We start from the raw sequence: 21,231 nt of genomic DNA, 5'->3' as shown, positions 1-21,231 counted from the left end.
TATGAATATGCCAGGAGTTAAATCCTCAGCTTTGTAATTTTTTAGTCACAGTAAATGGGTGATTAAGCAATTCCTTCAATTCAACCACCTGTGTCCATTGACCTTCATTTAGGGTAACCTGAGGGTTCGCCATATCTCTAAGAAATGGTTTTAGTTCAAGCAATCGCTCAATCATTAAATAAGTGCTGCCTCACCAAGTGGCTTGATCGACAATTGCCCCTTTCCCAGCACGTCTCTTCAAGATGGAATCAATTTTAGAGGTTCTGGCGGCAATAACCAATTTCCTCACTTTTCCAATCAGATTTCCAGCATGTCCGTCTTGCAGACTATCCCTTATTGCCAGCTGCAGCGTGTGCACAACTTTCTCACTTTCTCCAGCTCGGGGCCCAGGAATCTGATCCTGTGCAGGGAAGGCACCCCTCCCCCTCCTCTCTCTGGTGAAGACAGCAGAAGACAGGACAGAGGAGGGGAGATTGCCCCCTGCAGTCTGGAGCCGATGCAGGACGGGAGCACTGCAGCATACAAGTGAATTTTGATAGGCGAGTGCCACTGCTTCTAGGGGGGGGGGGGGCAGCTGCCCCCCCTGCCCCTCGCTGACTACGGCCATGATACACACAGCGTTTTTGCGGATCCGTTTTTTACAGTAAAATGCAGTGACTCTGGGCATCCCAGCAAAGTCAATGGGTTTCAAGACATGACATTCAGACATTGTTTTGTTAGGTTCTGTTTTTGGGCTGAATGAGCATCTCACTTTGTGTGGCGTTTTTCCAACCTGCTTTTGCTATTGAAAACATTATCCAAGAGCTCAAAAACCTTTCAGGTGATGCGGTTTTTTAAAAAGCTGATCTGTTTTTGCAGCTGAAACGTATCCTCAAAAAACGCAGCAAAAACACTGTGAATGCAGCCTTAGATCAGGAATAGAACAGCCATTTATAGGACATTTCATAACTTTACCAAATTCCTATGAAAAAATATTCAGCACATTCTGCATTGAACTACTGTACCCAATTTATTATATATTTTACGAATCGAAGTCGGTCCATTTTATACAGACTCCACCAAAATGAGCACCAACTCTGACTCCACAGCCCTGGGTGCTCAGTGCTCCATGATGGCCAATCATTTCTATACACCTTACCACCTGTTTGTTTTCCATCTGACAGCTCTGGCTTCATAGACACAGAGTAAGGTGGAGATAGAGGGAAACCAAAAAAGGTGCTGGCAGGTGTACAAAACTGATTTGCGGCCATGATGCGCCAAGCGCCTGTATTTGGTTTGAACAATCATTCTGTGCTGACAAGTCCCTTCTATGATTCTCTGCTTCCTTAGATGGTTTCCCCTGCCTAGTACCATCCACTTTAGTTTGATAGCTCACTGCATATGTGATGTCAGTGATCTAGATGGGTTAATATTTTTCTATATTTTATTTTTAGTAATAACTAGGCTCAGTCTCAATTTCCTTAAGGTTCCATATTTGGTCTAATATTTTCTTATAAAGGGCTTTGAGAAACTGTATTATGGATAGTACACAGACATAATAGCTAAATTTAAAAAATCTGATATGTTTGTAAGAATGGGGTGGCTGATTGGAATTTCCAGTGGGAACTACCCTGTTTCCCCGAAAGTAGGACCCCCCCGAAAGTAAGACAGGGTGGGGGTTACGGGGGGGTCCTTCAATGTAAGGCCTCCCCCGAATGTAAGGCAGGGTTGGGGGCCGCTGTGAAATGTAAGGCCCTTACCTTTGGGCCGCCGCTGTCCCCCATTGGGTCCCCAGGCTCCAGAGGTGTCCTCAGGTGCAGCTGGGCGGGTCCAGCGCTCATGGGGTTAACTCGCCGTGTTAACCCCGCAATCCGCCCAGCTCAACAGCTCATTGGCCGCCCCTGTTCCCCACGTCACCGCCGGCCCCCGGCTCGAGCACTGATTGGTCCAGCAGCTTGGGCTGTAATTGGCCACCCCAGCCCCACGTCACCGCTGTTTCCCTGCTGATTGGCACAGCGTTCCCTGCAGCACAGGCCTTCCGCACCCACAGCCGCACCGCAGAGGAAAACGTCCAGCATTTAAAAACCAAGTAGGGAAACATGTACTGTATAGGGTATGGAGCTGTGTGCAGTGGGATACGGCACTGTTATGGGGTGTGGGGCTGTGTGCAGTGGGATACGGCACTGTTATGGGGTATAACAGCATGTTAATAAATGTTAATTTATTGGTTAAAAAGAAATTGTCATTTTTTTTCAGCTAATGTAAGACCTCCCCCGAAAGTAAGACAGGGTGGGACTTTTTGGGGTAAAATTAATGTAAGACAGGGTCTTACTTTCGGGGAAACACGGTAAGTTTCTTTGTAAATGGTATAAGAAACCTGCTCACAGGGTAATAAATACAATTGTTTTGCTAACAACTGGTGTGCATTTCTTTTCTGAGAGCACCCATGATTGAGAGGGCCGAGTCTCACAATTTGGCTCTAACTGGTGATCTCAATCTAACCGAATCAGAACAAACAGCTAGAACAACAAGCACCGGGCAAGCAATTCACACAATGAGCCATCAATCGAGTGAAGGTGGATGGTGGCAGCCATGGCAACCTTAAGGCTATGTGCCCACGTAGCGTTTAAATCCGGACACTGAAAACCGGACTACGTCCCAGAAATCGCGCGGTTTTTTCCATGCGATTTTACCGCGATTATGTTTGCGATTTTGCCACGATTTTCGCGGGCGATATTCAAGCACTTTCCAAGCGATTTGAAGCATCGCTTGGAAAGTGAATGACAGGTTGGTCACACTCGTCAAACATAGTGTTTGACAAGTGTGACCAGGTTTTTACTATTGAGGCCACCTATGCGGCCTCAATAGTAAAAGAAAGAAATAAAAAAATCGGGGTATATTTACCTTCCGACGTCCCGCGCTGCCATCCCGGGCCACAGCGTTCCAAGTAATGCCTTGCGAGACCTGTGATGACGTTGGTCTCGCGTTGCTATAGCAATCTCATGAGACCGCTAGAGTCACGCGAGACTACGTCATCACAGGACCGTGCCGCAAGGCATTACTGGGAACGCTGAGGCCTGGGATGGCAGCGTGGGACGTCGGAAGGTAAATATACCCCGATTTTTTCATTTTTTTTTTTTTTTTTTTTTACAGGGGTATGGTACCCAGGGCCTGGAGGACAGTCTTCTCTCCTCCACACCGTGGGTACCATCCGCACATGAGACGCTCAACTTCCCGCATGGTGGGCATAGCCACATGCGGGAAGTAAGCGATTCTCATGCATTCCTATGGGTGCGGAATCGCGGCAATTCTTTGCGATTCCGCACAAAAGAATGAGCATGCTGTGATTTTTTCTGTGATGCGATTCCACCGCGGAAAAAAGCGCAGTATTAGCACTGCATGTGCGGAATGCCATAGGAATGCATGGGGTGCGTTCTGTACACGATTTTTAAACGTTTTTGCGCCGAAAATCGCGGCAAAAACGCTTAAAAATCGCATCGAGGGCACACAGCCTAAGCGAATGCAGCAACTAATAAAAGCTGTCGGATTTAGGACTCACATATCTGCATACCCATGTATGTGGTTTTCAGCATGGCCATTCGTGTAACAGACTGATCACCTATAAGGTAGGTGGAGATAGCTGTATAGACTCTTCTGAGAGAATCGGGAGGATTATGCAAATCGGTATCTCTCAGATGAGAAGATGGAGGAAAACAAAAATTCTCCATCTTAGCAGTCGAACGCTTTCCATGGACTCATTGACTTGTATGGCAGAGTGTGATCCAAATATCTGATCAAATGTGGGCATGCTGTCATTTTTTCCCTCAGACTCAGTCAGCCCCATAAACTAACGTTCATCTGAGAACAATCCAATGTTTTGTCAGATCACACTCAGACCGAAAATACGTTCATCTGGAGTAAGATGTGGCCCAAAATGTCTCCTAAAGGGGCTTCACATTTTCACAAAGTCCCTGTCCCCAGATGCAGGGGTTTTTTATCACCCACCATCTTCCAAGAGTGATTACCATTATATTTTTTCCATGATAATATTCATTTTATAAAAATACATGTTCTGAAAAACAAAACAAAAAACACGAGGGAGGGGGGAGGGCGGAGCCTGAAGGAAGTCTGAGCGTCTCAGTCAGACCCCACCGAACTAATAAGTGATAGCTTCTTACAGGAATCATCCTTTAACAAAAGGCCACAAGTAAAAGAGAGCTTTTTGCAGACAAAAAATACGAGATTGCGTGCTAGACTGGCCTTAAGCCACATTAACAAGGCTGGGGAATGGGCTGGCAAGAAGGACTGATATCCACCCGTGCCCAAGGACCCACAGAGATGGCCCCACAGGCCAGGGGATTTCCCTCAGGGCTGGAGGAGGACGGCAGGCTGGGAAACTGGCGGCTGCTGCCTCACATACTGGACAGATCGCAATGACGAGAGGCAGCACCAGTCTCAGCATGAGGCTCGGCGCAATGTACTGACAGAACGCCCGTTATGGAGGCAGCAGCCGCCATGCTCTCTGGGCTCGGTGCAAGCCTGGCCTAAAGAGCGCCCGGTTCGTCGTTCCTCCCCCGCACACCTGATGCCGATAGGGTTCTCTCGCTTCCCTCAGGCTCGTTCCGAGTCTGAAGAGTCTTGTTTCCCGCCCTGTCGTATCCTCCCTTTCCCATCTTACCGGCAAACGAGGACTGATCTCGGACGAACAGCTATGACAGAAGTACCGCCCGGCCTCCGGCAAAGCCTCCGCCATTTTCCGCTGCTCTGGAGATGACTCACGGCTACGTCAACGCGCTGCGACCGATGGACGGCAAGCAAGAAGAACTAAATCGCGTAGTAGTAGAGAAAGTGCGAGATGATAAGGGCAGGGGTCAATGTTGGGGCGGGATGTGAGGGGGAGGTCAAGGTCAGAGCCATGTCATAAAGGGCTCAGCCGCCGGCGGGAGTGTTATGCTGTGGAACATCGCGTTTTTTCTAATAAATGGCCGTGGCACAGGTTGGGCGGCCGGGGCACTGTGTGTGTGAGGGCATGGACAAGCTGGGGAGCTGTGTTTCGGGCAGCCCGATGGGCGCTGTGGGTGAGGGAATGGACAAGCTGGGGAGCTGTGTTTCGGGCAGCCCGATGGGCGCTTTGGGTGAGGGAATGGACAGGCTGGGTGGCCGGGGCACTGTGTGTCGGGCAGCCCGAGGGGCGCTGTGGGTGAGGGAATGGCTGCACCACAGGCTGGGTGGCTGGGGCACTGTGTGTGTGTCGGGCAGCCCGAGGGGCGCTGTGGGTGAGGGAATGGACAGGCTGGGTGGCCGGGGCACTGTGTGTCGGGCAGCCCAAGGGGCGCTGTGGGTGAGGGAATGGACAGGCTGGGTGGCCGGGGCATTGTGTGTGTGTCGGGCAGCCCGAGGGGCGCTGTGGGTGAGGGAATGGACAGGCTGGGTGGCTGGGGCACTGTGTGTCGGGCAGCCCGAGGGGCGCTGTGGGTGAGGGAATGGACAGGCTGGGTGGCCGGGGCACTGTGTGTGTGTCGGGCAGCCCGAGGGGCGCTGTGGGTGAGGGAATGGACAGGCTGGGTGGCCGGGGCACTGTGTGTCGGGCAGCCCGAGGGGCGCTGTGGGTGAAGGAATGGCTGCACCACAGGCTGGGTGGCTGGGGCACTGTGTGTGTCGGGCAGCCCGAGGGGCGCTGTGGGTGAGGGAATGGCTGCACCACAGGCTGGGTGGCCGGGGCACTGTGTGTGTGTCGGGCAGCCCGAGGGGTGCTGTGGGTGAGGGAATGGACAGGCTGGGTGGCCGGGGCACTGTGTGTGTCGGGCAGCCCGAGGTGCACTGTGGGGGAGGGAATGGCTGCGCCACAGGCTGGGTGGCCAGGGCACTGTGTGTGTGTGTCAGGCAGCCCGAGGGGCGCTGTGGGTGAGGGAATGGCTGCACCACAGGCTGGGTGGCTGGGGCACTGTGTGTGTGTGTCGGGCAGCCCGAGGGGCGCTGTGGGTGAGGGAATGGACAGGCTGGGTGGCCGGGGCACTGTGTGTGTGTCGGGCAGCCCGAGGGGCGCTGTGGGTGAGGGAATGGCTGCACCACAGGCTGGGTGGCTGGGGCACTCTGTGTGTGTGTGTGTGTGTGTGTGTGTGTGTGTGTGTGTGTCGGGCAGCCCGAGGGGTGCTGTGGGTGAGGGAATGGACAGGCTGGGTGGCTGGGGCACTGTGTGTGTCGGGCAGCCCGAGGGGCACTGTGGGTGAAGGAATGGCCGCGGCACAGGCTGGGTGGCCGGGGCACTGTGTGTGTCGGGCAGCCCGAGGGGCGCTGTGGGTGAGGGAATGGACAGGCTGGGTGGCCGGCAGGGCTGTGGAGTCAGTAAGCCAAACCTGCGACTCCGACTCCTCAATTTCCCTTACACCGACGCCGCGACTCCGACTTCCACATATATTGCTTATATTTAAGTGAAAAATTTATTGTAGTACAATGTGAACATCCGACATTTAATCATTTCTATGATCCAATAATCAAGATATTTAGATAGAACATAATATCTACAGTATTTATTGGAATACAACTTTAGAACACAAAAAACTGTAATAAATTGTAAATATGTAATACACTGTATACATGTATACGGTACAGACCAAAGTTTGGACACCTCATTCAAAGAGTTTTCTTTATTTTCATGACTATGTAAATTCATTCTGAAGGCATCAAAACAATGATTTAACACATGTGGAATTATATAATTAAAGTATGAAACAACTGAAAATGTCTTATATTCTAGATTCTTCAAAGAAGCCACCTTTTGCTTTGATTACTGCTTTGCACACTCTTGGCGAGCTTCTAGAGGTAGTCACCAGATATGGTCTTCCAACAGTCTTGAAGGAGTTCCCAGAGATGCTTAGCACTTGTTGGCCCTTTTGCCTTCACTCTGCGGTCCAGCTTACCCCAAACCATCTCGATTGGGTTCAGGTCTGGTGACTGTGGAGGCCAGGTCATCTGGCATAGCACCCCATCACTCTCCTTCTTGGTCAAATAGCCCTTACACAGCCTGGAGGTGTGTTTGAGGCCTTTGTCCTGTTGAAAAATAAATGATGGTCCAACTAAACACAAACCGGATGGAATAGCATGCCGCTGCAAGATGCTGTGGTAGCCATGCTGGTTCAGTATGCCTTCAATTTTGAATAAATCCCCAACAGTGTCACCATCAAAGCACCATCACACCTCCTCCTCCAAGCTTCACGGTGGGAACCAGGCATGTAGAGTCCATCCGCTCACCTTTTCTGCGTCGCACAAAGACACGGTAGTTGGAACCAAAGATCTCAAATTTGGACTCATCAGACCAAAGCACAGATTTCCACTGGTCTAATGTCCATTCCTTGTGTTCTCTAGCCCAAACAAGTCTCTTCTGCTTGTCGCCTGTCCTTAGCAGTGGTTTCCTAGCAGCTATTTTACCATGAAGGCCTGCTGCACAAAGTCTCCTCTTAAGAGTTGTTGTAGAGATGTGTCTGCTGCTAGAACTCTGTGTGGCATTGACCTGGTCTCTATTCTGAGCTGCTGTTAACCTACGATTTCTGAGGCTGGTGACTCGGATGAACTTATCCTCCGCAGCAGAGGTGACTCTGGGTCTTCCTTTCCTGGAGCGGTCCTCATGTGAGCCAGTTTCTTTGTAGCGCTTGATGGTTTTTGCCAATGCACTTGGGGACACTTTCAAAGTTTTCCCAATTTTTCGGACTGACTAACCTTCATTTCTTAAAGTAATGATGGCCACTCGTTTTTCTTTACTCAGCTGCTTTTTTCTTGCCATAATACAAATTCTAACAGTCTATTCAGTAGGACTATCACCTATGTATCCACCAGACTTCTGCACAACACAACTGATGGTCCCAACCTCATTTATAAGGCAAGAAATCCCATTTATTAAACCTGACAGGGCACACCTGTGAAGTGAAAACCATTTCCGGTGACTACCTCTGGAAGCTCATCAAGAGAATGCCAAGAGTGTACAAAGCAGAAATCAAAGCAAAAGGTGGCTACTTTGCAGAACCTAGAATATAAGACATACAGTATTTTCAGTTGTTTCACGTTTTTTTGTTAATTATATAATTCCAAATGTGTTAATTCATAGTTTTGATGCCTTCAGAGTGAATCTACAATTTTCATAGTAATGAAAATAAAGAAAGTGCTTTGACTGAGAAGGCGTGTCCAAACTTTTGGTCTGTACTGTGTGTGTGTGTGTGTGTGTATACGCACACACACACACACTATGACTTATCTCGGCTAAGATAAAGCCTAGATCCTCAGGCTACATTCACACTATGGGCGTAGCCAGGATCAAACCTGGGGGGGCAGAATCTCATACTGCGCACCTCAGCTGTTGCAGAACCTCATACTTCACACCCCTACACTTGAAAATAAAGCCTGCACCTTAAGAAGATGTGGTGATGAATGCAGTCTATTTATTCCAACTATCAGTTGATGTTGATGTTACTGAAGATGAGCAATGCCTGTCCTGGGCGTCCTTTTGGGCAGCTATGAGGTGTACCTGACTGGTGCTAAAAAAAAGGAGCGTTAGTCTGTGTGCTATCCGGCTTTCATTCTTTTTGGTACAGATATGATATGGATAGACAGATATGGATATATAGATAGAGCAGATTTCTAATCTGCTTTTGCTATTGAAAACATTATCTATGAGCTCAAAAACCTTTCAGGTGATGCGGTTTTTTAAATAGCTGCTCTGCTTTTGCAACTGAAAAACGTATCCTCAAAAAAACGCAGGAAAAATGCTGTGTGTGAATGTAGCCTTAGATCAGGAATAGAACAGTCATTTATAGGACATTTCATAGCTTTCCCAAATTCCTATGAAAAAATATTCAGCATATTCTACATTGAGTTAACTACTGTACCCAATTTATTATATATTGTCGGAGTCGGTCCATTTTATACCGACTCCACCAAAATGAGCAACGACTCCACGACTCAGACTCCACAGCCCTGGTGGCCGGGGAACTGTGTGTCGGGCAGCCCGATGGGCGCTGTGGGTGAGGGAATGGCTGCGCCACAGGCTGGGTGGCTGGGGCACTGTGTGTGTGTCGGGCAGCCCGAGGTGCACTGTGGGTGAGGGAATGGCCGTGGCACAGGCTGGGTGGCTGGGGCACTGTGTGTGTGAGTCGGGCAGCCCGAGGGGCGCTGTGGGTGAGGGAATGGCTGCACCACAGGCTGGGTGGCAGGGGCAATGTGGGTTAGGGAATGGCCGCGCCACAGGCTGGGTGGCCGGGGCACTGTGGGTGAGGGAGTGGCTGGGGCACTGTGTGTGTCGGACAGCCTGAGGGGCACTTTAGGTGAGGGAATGGCTGCGCCACAGGCTGGGTGGCCGGGGCACTGTGTGTGTGTCAGGCAGCCCGAGGGGCGCTGTGGGTGAGGGAATGGACAGGCTGGGTGGCGGGAGAACTGAGTGTCGGGCAGCCCGATGGACGCTGTGGGTGAGGGAATGGTTGCGCCACAGGCTGGGTGGCTGGGGCACTGTGTGTGTGTGTCGTGCAGCCCGAGGGGCACTGTGGGTGAGGGAATGGCCGCGGCACAGGCTGGGTGGCTGGGGCACTGTGTGTGTGATTCAGGCAGCCCGAGGGGCACTGTGGGTGAGGGAATGGCTGCGCCACAGGCTGGGTGGCCGGGGCACTGTGTGTGTGTGTGTCGGGCAGCCAGAGGGGCGTTGTGGGTGAGGGAATGGACAGGCTGGGTGGCTCGAGGGGCGCTATGGGTGAGGGAATGGCTGCGCCACAGGCTGGGTGGCTGGGGCACTGTGTGTGTGTGTCGGGCAGCCCGAGGGGCGCTGTGGGTGAGGGAATGAACAGGCTGGATGGCCGGGGCACTGTGTGTCGGGCAGCCCGAGGGGCACTGTGGGTGAGGGAATGGCTGCGCCACAGGCTGGGTGGCTGGAGCACTGTGTTGGGCAGCCCGACGGGCGTTGTGGGTGAGGGAATGGCTGCGCCATGGCACTGTAAGTGAGGGGATGGCCACATCCTTTTTATCAGGTCACGGTGTTACGGGATTTAGCCTTTTTACAGCCACATTCATTGTTATTTTGGCCATTTCTATTCTGGTTATCATTTTTTTAGTCTGTTTGGGGTGTGGTTTGTGTTATCTGGGTGTTTACAGCTACATGTGGGTCGCCCTCCCAGGGCTGTGGGGTACTCGGTACCGTGCCGGTGTCAGGGGAATGTGTCACAGCAGCAGTGACCCGGTCCGTGGCCCTGGGCGCCCAAGAAAGGCCGGTTTCACATTTGCGTTTAGGGCCGCAGCGTCGGCCTGCGCACGGCTGCCGCTAAGCCCCGCCCCTATCTTTATCACTGAGGACGCAGGCCGTGCGCAGTATGCGTTTGGCGGCGCCTGCGTCCTTTTGACAGTGCGCCGAGCGCAACCAAATTGCAACAGGTTGCGTTTGCCGCTGGTCGGCGCACCGTCAAACGATAGGGGACGCATGACGCATGCAGCGTCATGCGCCCAGAGGCGGAGCTACCGGCGGAGGCACGGCAGGGAGCGGGGCTTAGCGGCAGCCGTGCGCAGGCCGACGCTGCGGCCCTAAATGCAAATGTGAAACCGGCCTAATGGGGGAATGTAATTAATGGAATGGAATAGTTCGTGACGCCACCTGTGGTGCTCGGCAAGGGAGGTGTTAAGCCGACACTGCATGCAGATCCGCTGGGACTGATGGTAGGGTGCAGCAAGGATGTAAAAGCTCCCCACAGGTGAAGCTATAGTCCCAGGGCAGTGTAGAGGTGGTCAGCACGGGGATGTAGCAGTGCCGTAAGGGTAGGAAGCAGACGACACAGCGGGCTGCAATTTCTGTACCTTTACTTGATAACTGCAGTCCAGGGTCCTGATTACAGATGGTAACGGACCAGGCTAGCCTGGAAGCAATTCAGGGATTCTCTCTCAGCAGACGGGCTGTGCAGTCTCCTTCCCTAGCGCTTATTTGAATGAAGTACTCCAAGTACTGAGTTACACTGAAGTTCCTCCTGTCAGATGTTCCCAAGAACCTTACTTGCACGGCAGACAGTTGTAGCCTTTCTCGGGGACTCCTCTCTCTTGAGTCCTGGCTCACTATCCAAGCTGCTGTTGTGCCCTCAAGTCTTAGATGGGAGCAGGGCATTTACAGCCTCCTACTCCTCTGGTGTCTGTTGTAGGACCGTTAGTATCCGTACAACCGTGGAGACCAGGCTCCAGTTCATGCGCTCACTGTGAGTGAGCTCTCCTTTCCCAGCTCAACCTCCAGTTTCTCTCTACACGTCTGCACACTTCACCCTCCGCAGACTAACTACTCCTTCCTCTTGGCCCTCAGAGAGCACTCCTCCCCTTAATCCTGGTTCAGAGTTCCCCCTGCTGGCCTAGAGTGGAACTGTGTTGCATGCATGGTGTGACGAACAGCCCACCGCTGTTTGCCCGATACGGGCGACTGACGGGGGTCCCGCTGCCACCAAAACGTGACGGACAGCGGACCCTGTGTCGCCACTATGTCACAATCCCACCACTGACACGGGTGTATCAGCGGACGGAGGGACGCGACACACTGCCGGCACACGGCTATCACAGGCGCAGTGGGGGCTTATCTTAGTTATCCCACCACTGGCACCGTGTGACCAAAAATATCCAGCAAGCTATTCTCGCTCTGCAATTTGCCGCAGGGGGGTATTTTGGGTGCCCCACCACTTTTTTTTTTCTCTTTGAGCTGAGACTGAGAGAAGCCAAATGGTGTGACAGGAAGTGTCCTGGTTTATAACACTTGGGGGAAGGGAAACTACTACAGTGTACCATGTAACTCAGAAGGGGAGGAGAGGGGGCTGCAGCCCCACTTTACAAAGTCATAAAATGCTGGATTTTTTCTAGAACGTTCCAACAGAAAACATCATATTTTGTAGACAAAACCCCGTACTTCACAGACATTGTGTATCACACCTCCCCCCTTAAGAGGCCGCTAAGGAGGCATTACCTCTCGGTAATCGGCCATGCGCACCTCAGCGGGTTCGCCCCGGCGGGACAACCCATCGGCATTGCCATTTTCACTGCCCTTCCTGTGTTGTACAGTAAAGTCGTACTGTTGAAGGGCAAGGCTCCAGCGGAGCAACCTTCCATTGGTTCCGGACACTGTGTGCAACCAGCTCAGAGGGTTGTGGTCGGTTACCACCGTGAAGGCGCGCCCGTACAGGTAGGGCTGCAAACGCTGCAGTGCCCACACCATGGCCAGACACTCCTTCTCGATGGTCGAGTATGCCACTTCCCTCGGCAAAAGTTTCCGGCTCAGGTACAACACGGGGTGCTCTTGGTCCCCCGAGTCGACCTGGCTAAGCACAGCACCGAGGCCAAACTCGCTGGCGTCGGTCTGTACCAGAAACGGGCGACTGCTGTCGACTGCTCTCAACACTGGAGAGCTGCACAGGGCTGCTTTCAAAGCTTGGAAAGCCGCCTCACAGTCATCTGTCCAGTTGACTGTTTGGGGTAGCCTCTGCTTGGTGAGGTCAGTCAAGGGTTTTGCAAGAGCACTATAGTCCTGTACGAACCGCCTATAGTACCCTGCAGTGCCCAAGAAGGACTTCACCTATTTCTTGGTCGTGGGGGTTGCCCAGGACACGATTGCGTCCACCTTTTCTGGCTCCGGACTCATGAAACCCCCGCCTACCCGGTGCCCCAGGTAGTGGACCTTGTGCATGCCTATCTGGCACTTCCCCGGCTTGATGGTCAGGCCTGCCTGGTGAAGACGCTTGAGCACCTCCTGGAGGTGCTGAAGGTGTTCCTCCCAGGTGGAACTGAAGACGGCAATATCGTCTAAGTACGCCACCACGTACTCCTCTAGTCCCCGAAGCAGGTGGTTGACCATCCGCTGGAAAGTGGCAGGGGCATTCTTCATGCCGAAGGGCATGACCGTGGACTCGTACAGTCCAAAGGGGGTGATAAAGGCGGATTTCTCCTGCGCCTCAGGGCTCAGGGGAATCTGCCAGTATCCCCGACTCAAATCCATGATGGATACGTAGTCTGTTTTTGCCAACCGCTCGAGCAGATCCTCGATGCGCGGCATCGGGTGGGCATCAGAGGTTGTGATGGCGTTGAGCCCCCTGTAGTCCACGCAGAACCGGGTGGTTCGATCCTTTTTAGGCACGAGGACTACAGGTGAAGCCCACGCGCTTTTGGACGGTCGAATCACCCCCAGCCTTAACATCTCATCGATCTCTTGGCGCATGACTTGTTGCACCGCGTCAGAGATCCGATAAGGTGTTCGCCGTAATGGGGCGTGATTCCCGGTGTCCACCTCATGAACCGCTAACTCCGTCATCCCCGGTTGGTTGGTGAACACGGCCCGGAAGGGTTCCAGGGTGGCAACTGCAACCGCTGGGATACGGTTAGCAAACCACTTATCTCCATGTCCTCAATGGACCCATCAGCCTTGGCTTGGGCCAGCATGTCCAGGAGGGGATCTTCCTCCCCATCCTCGGGCAGGTTGCAGACCGGTAGGACGCAAGCTTCACGTTCGTGGTGCGCCTTCAGCATATTGACGTGAAAGGCCTTGCGCCTACCCCGAGCATGGTCAAGCGTGACCACGTAGGTGACCGGGTTGAGCTGTTGGTGGACGACGTACGGGCCTTCCCAGGCTGCCTGAAGCTTATCCGTTGGTACAGGGACCAGCTCCCACACCTTTTGACCCACCTGGTAGGTCCGCTCCCGAGCGTTCTGGTCGTACCAGCGCTTCTGGTCAGCCTGAGCCTGCGTCATGTTGTCATGCACCGACTGCGTCAAGGTCTGCATCTTGTCACGGAAGCGCATGACATAATCCACAATGGACACTTCTGTGGGGTTTGGCTCATCTTCCCAGGATTCTCTTATCAACCCAAGGGGTCCCCGGACTCGCCTGCCATACAGGAGCTCGAAGGGGGAGAACCCGGTCGAGGCCTGCGGAACTTCTCTGTAAGCGAACAGCAGGTGTGGGAGGTACCGCTCCCAGTCGCGCCCTTGGGTCTCAACCAGTATGCGGAGCATCTGTTTGAGGGTAGCGTTGAAGCGTTCACACAAACCATTAGTCTGTGGTTGATACGCACTCGATACCAGGTGCGTCACCTGCATTTTCTCACAGAGAGCCTCCATTAGGCGAGACATGAATTGGGTCCCTTGATCGGTAAGCATCTCCCTGGGAAATCCTACCCTTGAAAAGATGGTTACCAGTGCGTCAGCCACCTTATCTGCCCTGGTTGAAGACAGAGCTACTGCCTCGGGGTACCGGGTAGCTTAGTCTACCACGGTGAGAATGTATCGCTTTCCGGAGCTGCTGGGGACAGACAGCGGTCCTACGATGTCCACCATGATTCTCTGGAAAGGCTCCTCTATCACCGGCAAAGGAATAAGGGGAGCCTTAAGAGCAGGCCCCGCCTTACCCACTTTTTGACAGGTGGCACAGGAGCGGCAGTAGTGTGTTACATCTGTCCCCATCTTGGGCCAATAGAAGTGTTGAGACAGCCGTGCCTTTGTTTTGCTGATCCCCAAGTGTCCAGTGAGTGGAATCTCATGGGCAATCCGCAACAACTCAGTTCTGAACTGATAGGGGACGACCAGCTGTCTTTCCCTCAACCACTCCTTTTGAGGATTTCCGGGTACTGTCTCCCGGTACAACCTTCCTCGTTCCCAGAACACCTTCTCCTTATCAGACTCGGAGGTGGGCGTCTTGGCGAGACCTCTCAATTTCTCCAGGCTGGCATCTGAGTGCAGAGCAGCCTGGAACTCCCTGCTGGAGGCTGCCAGAAGTGACGTCAGGGTCCCTTCTTTACTGGGACCCTCTGGAACCGGCTCTGGGTTCACCTCTGGTTCAGTCTCTCCTGTAGCAGCAGAGGGTCCAGAAGACAGTGCTTTTCCTGCGATCTGGGCACTCTGACTGCGTGTGACAGCTGCTATGTATGCTGCCTCCCTGGGGATTTCTACAGACCCACCAGCCGGTGCTGCCCTGGGCTCTACCTCCCCATCCACCCCCAACACTTCAGGAGCAGTGCTACTTATGGGCCAGTTACCTTCCTCGGTGGCACTGGTCAGCTGCATGGCATTACCTTCCTCATGGTCCCTATGCACCTCCCCATTTCCTTGAGCACCGTTGCTTGCTCCTGCCAGGGGTTCCTCAGCCGTCTCACTCCGCAGAGTGACGGGGCTGAGCACTTCGGTACCTGTGGACACATCTACCGTTTCAAAGAAAGGGTTAACTGGTTCATTCGGCACAGATACATCAACATCATTCCTAGGAAAAGAATGGTTATCAGATTGCTTTGGTACATTCACATCAGCATCATACCTGGGGAAAGAATGGTTGTTAGTTGCATCATTACTCATCAAGGCATTAGCAGGTAACACATTCAGTTTCCCATCATCAACATCAGGGTTAACGTTACCCTTATTATCATATTGGGGAAGGGTGTCAGGGACATAGTATGCAACCATCCGCCCCAAGTCAGTCCCCAATAAAACGTCAGTGGGCAAGTTTTCAGACACTCCCACCTCCCTCAACCCGCTCCCAGCACCCAATCAAGAAAAACCCGGGCCACCGGCAAGGGACAACGGGTGCCTCCAATCCCAGTGACAGTCAGGGTTTTCCCCTCAACAAACTCTTCAGGGGCCGCCAGTCCAGGACGGATGAGGGTTCGTTCAGCCCCGGTGTCCTTGAGGCCTGTAGCAAGACGGGCCCCCACCTGAACAGGTTGAACGTTGTCGTCAATCCTCCCAACCACACCTCCCACCAGAAGAACAGAGGCGTTGGGCCCGGGGGCCTTGGCTGGGGGGTTCTTCGGCCTATCCGGACAGGTGTAAGAGAAGTGACCAGGCCGCTTGCAGTGGAAACACAGGCGACTGTCAGTGGTAGGCCTGGTGTTGGCAACAGGGACAGGGCCTCCGGAGGGACGGCTAGCTGGGGCACTGGTGTTGGTTGCAGGCTTACCCCCTCTCCAGCTGGTGGTGACTGGCCTCCGCGTCTCTGGCTTCCGATTGGCCTCGTAGTTGTCGGCGATCTGCGCCGCTTTGTCCGCGTTCGTTGGTTCGCGGTCCAGGATGAACTGTCGGACCTCAGCTGGGCAGAGATGCAGGAACTGGTCTTTTATCATCAGGTCCCGTAGCTGCTCAAAGGATTCAACGGACAGTCCATGGATCCACTGGTCAAAGTGAGTCCTGAGTCCTTGCACCACATCACTAGATATCGTGTGGGCCACGTTGGGGGTGCCGGAACTTCTTTCGGTATACCTCAGGTGTCAGCCGGTATTTGGCGATCAGTGCCTGCTTTATGGCGTCATAGTCATCATCATGCGCTTGCGGAAGAGAAGCAAACGCCTCCAGGGCTTTGCCTTTTAGCCCTGGGGTCAAGTACCTGGCCCATTGGGCTTCGGGCAGACGGACACGTTTCTGCGAGCCTTTGAGAAAGCCTGCAGACAGTACCAAGTCCCCATCCATTTCCATCACGGGAAAATGCTCTGGCCGGGGTTTAGGAGTCTGGATGCTGCTGGGCTCACTGCTTCGGGCTGTGGGGGCATTCCCACCCCGCTGGAGTACCTCCAGTTCATGGGCCCTCTGCTTGGCGCTCAGCTCTCTCCGCCTCCCGCTCGGCTCGCTGCTCTGCTCTCTCTCGAGCTTGCTGGATCAGCTGCAGGCGTCCGTCACGGTCTTCGGCAGGGAGTGCATCCAAGGCCGCTTGCAGGTAGGGGTCCAGCGTGCTCTGGTTGAATGTGGGGCCAGTGCTCCGGAGTGGAGCCTCTGCTGCAGCCCCATTGTCACTTGGGCCAACTTCTGCCCCCGCTGGATTCTGGTCGTTGTCCAGCTGCACCAGAGCCGCAATCAGTTGGTCTTTGGTTTTGTTTGTTGCATCAATGCCTCAGTACATGCATACTGCAGCAAGATTGTCCTTTTTCTGCTGTCTGTACCAGTGTTCTCCTTTTGCCGCCATGGTTGCCAAAAAAAGATAGAAAAGAAAAACGGAGAAACGGGAGCGGATACTTGCAAGTACACACTAATGTCTCAGGACCACTGAGTCTGTTCTCCAAAACCTATGATGCAGGTTTCCCGCAGGAACCGTGCAGGTTTTTAGTGAGAAGAATGATTGCTCAAACCAAATCACCAATGCTCTAGGATTATCACACTGCTGCCACCAATATGTGACGAACAGCCCACCAATGTTTGCCCGATACGAGCGGCTGACGGGGGTCCCGCTGCCACCAAAACGTGAGGGACAGCGGACCCTGTGTCTCCACTATGTCACAATCCCACCACTGACACGGGTGTATCAGCGGACGGAGGGACGCGACACACTGCCGGCACACGGCTATCAAAGGCGCAGTGGGGGCTTATCTTAGTTATCCCACCACTGGCACCGTGTGACCAAAAATATCCAGCAAGCTATTCTCGCTCTGCAATTTGCCGCAGGGGGGTATTTTGGGTGCCCCACCACTTTTTTTTTCTCTTTGAGCTGAGGCTGAGAGAAGCCAAATGGTGTGACAGGAAGTGTCCTGGTTTATAACACTTGGGGGAAGGGAAACTAGTACAGTGTACCATGTAACTCAGAAGGGGAGGAGAGGGGGCTGCAGCCCCACATTACAATGTCATAGAATGCTGGATTTTTTCTAGAACGTTCCAACAGAAAACATCATATTTTGTAGACAAAACCCCGTACTTCACAGACATTGTGTATCACACATGGATTGACTGCGAGAGAGACCCATCATTGCCTCCAAGCCTGGCATTACACTCCCCTGGAGGAAGGCAAAGCCACTGTGGTGACCATACTCCTGGGGGTGCCATATTCCCCCCTAGTGCAAGTCAGCACTCCTGGGCTGAACAAAAACATGAAAGACATATAAACAATTAAACAATAATAATTGTACAAAATGTAAAAAATGAAAAAGTTACAAAAACCAAGTGCTTCAAAAATGGTCCTATGATGATAAGTCCAAACATCAATGTCCATGGTCCATTCCTGGGCAAATAGTTAACTGTTTACAAAGAAAGTTTTTGACCACACACAAGTCCTGGGGCTCAGTGTCCATAAAACAAAATGGGAAAATTCAAAGGAAACTCTTAGAGGTTACCTGTAGGCACAAAACTTGAGAACAGTTACATATATACATACACAATTCCAACATTTACATTTATTTTGCTATACGCGATATCTGATGGGCGGTATACCTTGCGTAATGCGGGTAGACCTGCGTAACTCTAGTGGGGGTAAATTGGGTAGTATTCTACCGACTCTTAGACTCACCAGGGGCATGACTGATTCACCACTGGCAGGGCGAGGTGTTGTGAGCTCATTTTCGAGTTTGCCTCTGGCTTCTGGTGAGGGTTATGGAGCTGGCTGTGCTGACAGGGGAGTAGTGAGTTCTCTATCTGGACTCCCTCTGTTGGTGACGGGAGGTAATGAAGCTGATCTAAATGGCAGAGACCGGCCACCTGAGGAAGAGGACTGCGATTGGACGTCAGGAGTTTCTGATTGGATTTAAGGCAGCCGACTCCCTAGTTTCTTGCTGGTGATTTTTCCTAAAGCTAAGTTTTCTCTGCTATTGTTCATATGAGTTTTTGTCTGGTTTACTTAGTTTTTGTGTTCAGCCAGCCCTGGCTGGGTCTGGGCTGAATCTCCATTTTGTCTCTGATCAGTTGATCTCTTTTGCGCTGTCTTCTGAATATACCTGAGTGCTGATATAGTATTTTGAAGTCTAGCGACTTCAGGGCCTTTTTCTATCAGACGTGTTGGACATTCTTTTTGGCAGGGTTTTTTGCGTGATTGCAAACAGCAGCTTTGCTTTCCTGTCCTTTCTAGTTAGCGAGGGCCCCATCGTTTACTCAGCCTATCTTTCTACCTGTGTCTGTGTTTTCATCTTGTTTCACCGACAATACATGTTGGGGGCTGTCTATTGCTTTGGGGTCTGCTCTGGGGCAGTTTAGATTTTCCCTTTCTTTCTTTAGGCTTATTTAGTTCTCCGGCCGTGACGAGGCGTCTAGGACCACCGTAAGCACGCTCCACGGCTACTGCTAGTTGTAGTGGTTAGGATCAGGGGTCTGCAATCCGCTAGTTACCAACCTCTCCGGTTTTCTGGGCTTAGCTTGCTTTTTGTTTTTTCCTCCTCGGTGACTCATTCATAACAGCGAGGGTTCTCTGGCTCCACTGCTGGTGTGACATCTGCTACCTGATTTTCAGGATTCTCTTGAGTCACTTCTTGTGCTACCAACTGGGGAAATATCAACACGGGCAGCACTATAGCATCGTTTACTTTAGTCCAATTCGCAGGGAATTCCCCAAGCACTGTGCTGACCTTCTCTTCTTTCACTATGGGTTGAATGTTATCTGGTTCTTCTTTTCTTTCTTTTAACTGGTCAGGGCTTAACTTCAAATGATCTCTCGATACCGCTGCTGAGGTCTCTCCTCCATCTTTACTAACAAGGCATACCTTAGTATTATCAAAATTTGAGGGCAAAATGGTATAAGGTTCAGCTTCCCACTGATCATCCAATTTGTGCAATCTTCTCTTTCTTTTCAAGACTTGCTCTCCCGGCAACAAAGGAACGGCAGGTGCATTTTGATTGTAAAGCTTCTGCTTTTGTCTTGCTTGGGCCAAACTCTTCTCCACACATTCTTAAACTCTTCTGTACTGTTGCTGCCTCTCTGTGTACCAGTCAGCATCTGGTGACATTACTTCAGGTGTCAGGACTCCCATGTCTAAGTCAATAGGCAGCTTACCAGGTCTTTCTCTCATTAAATAAGCTGGGGTACAGTTGGTAGAATTCACTGGAATATGGTTGTAGAGGTCTACCAGATCGGGCAACTTCTCTGGCCACAGATTCCTCTCCTCCAAGGGCAAAGTCTTCAGGAAGTCAATCACTACCTGGTTCATCTTCTCGCACATGCCATTGGTCTGTGGGTGGTACGGTGTTGTCCTGATCTTCTTACAACCATACAGGTTACAGAATTCTTGGAACACTTCTGCCTCGAAAGCTGGATCTTGATCTGTAACCACGCTCTCCAGATACCCATGTGCTCTACAGAAGTGCTGTTGGAACGCTCTGGCTGCTGTCCTGGCAGTTTGATCTTTGACAGGCACAACTACCAGGAATTTTGAATAGTGGTCCACGATGGTAAGAGCATAGATGTAGCCTGACCAGCTTGGAACTAGCTTCATATGGTCCAGGGCTACCAACTCAAGGGGCTGTTTGGTGATGATTGGCTGCAGAGGAGCTCTCTGGCTGTTCCGATCCCTTCTGCGCAGGTTACATTGTCCACACTCCCGGCACCACCTCTCAATGGCTTTCCTCATACCAGCCTAGTAGAACCTCTCTCGGAGCAATGCTTCCAACTTCTTCCATCCGAAGTGTCCAGCTCTATTGTGGTATGCTTCCAGGACCATTGATGCCTCTCTCTTTGGGACTATCACCTGCCAAACCAGCTCATGAGTGCGGGCATTGATACTCCTCCAACACAGCTTCCCTTCATAAATGAACAGCCGGCCTCTCTCCTTCCACAACTGCTGAGTTTCTTCAGGAGCATCCGACTCTGGACGTGAGTCAGCTCGTGTCAGCAGCTCCTTCACCAGGCGGACTGCAGGGTCACTATCTTGCGTTTCTGCCCAATCTTGATGGGGCAATGGATTCAGGGTGACCTCCTTCAAGCCAGACCGTCGGTTTCTCACTCCTTGGGCACGTTGGGCCGCAATTGGCCGGTGGAAGGGAGATAGCTCTATTTCTTCAAGAGCCTCAGGGTCTTCTCCTGCATCTGGTAGGTTAGGCATTCTGGACAGCGCATCAGCATTGGCATTCTTGTGCCCTGCCCGGTACTTGATGGTAAATTCATAGTTAGATAGCCGAGCCATCCATCGCTGTTCCAGTGCACCTAGTTTTGCAGTGTCCAAGTGAGTCAACGGATTGTTGTCCGTGAAGATAGTAAACTTGGCGGAGGCTAGGTAATGTTTAAATCTTTTGGTGACAGCCCAGACTATGGCAAGGAGCTCCAGCTTGAAAGAACTGTAATTGTCAGGGTTCCTTTCAGTGGGGCGCAGCTTACTGCTAGCATAAGAGATCACTCTTTCTTTCCCATTCTGTACCTGCGACAGTACTGCTCCTAGTCCCACGTTGCTGGCATCAGTGTACAGCACAAAGGGTTTGTCATAATCTGGGTAGGCCAGAACTTCATCTCCTGTGAGAGCCATCTTCAATCTGGTAAAGGACCTTTCCAACTCTTCAGTCCATTCAAAGGTGGAATTTTTCTGTTTGGTCTTCTTGGAC

At 52.1% G+C, this 21,231-nt stretch overlaps 1 protein-coding gene across 1 annotated transcript in view; it reads right to left on the bottom strand.

Moving 5' to 3' along the window:
- The window catches only part of RNF126 (ring finger protein 126), a 110,083-nt gene extending 105,264 nt beyond the window's left edge, over positions 1-4,819 (bottom strand). Inside the window, exon 1 of the mRNA XM_073586289.1 lies at positions 4,658-4,819. Coding sequence (XP_073442390.1) covers positions 4,658-4,732 — 75 coding nt within the window. The 5' untranslated portion in view covers positions 4,733-4,819. The remainder of the gene's footprint in view (positions 1-4,657) is intronic.
- Positions 4,820-21,231: the final 16,412 nt, after the last annotated feature.

Source organism: Dendrobates tinctorius, unplaced genomic scaffold (assembly GCF_039654945.1).
Source record: "Dendrobates tinctorius isolate UK_male_01 unplaced genomic scaffold, ASM3965494v1 ptg000092l, whole genome shotgun sequence".
Classification (NCBI taxonomy): Eukaryota; Metazoa; Chordata; class Amphibia; order Anura; family Dendrobatidae; genus Dendrobates; species Dendrobates tinctorius.
Note: the sequence above shows the minus strand (reverse complement) of the source record. Positions and strands in the feature narration are given on the sequence as shown.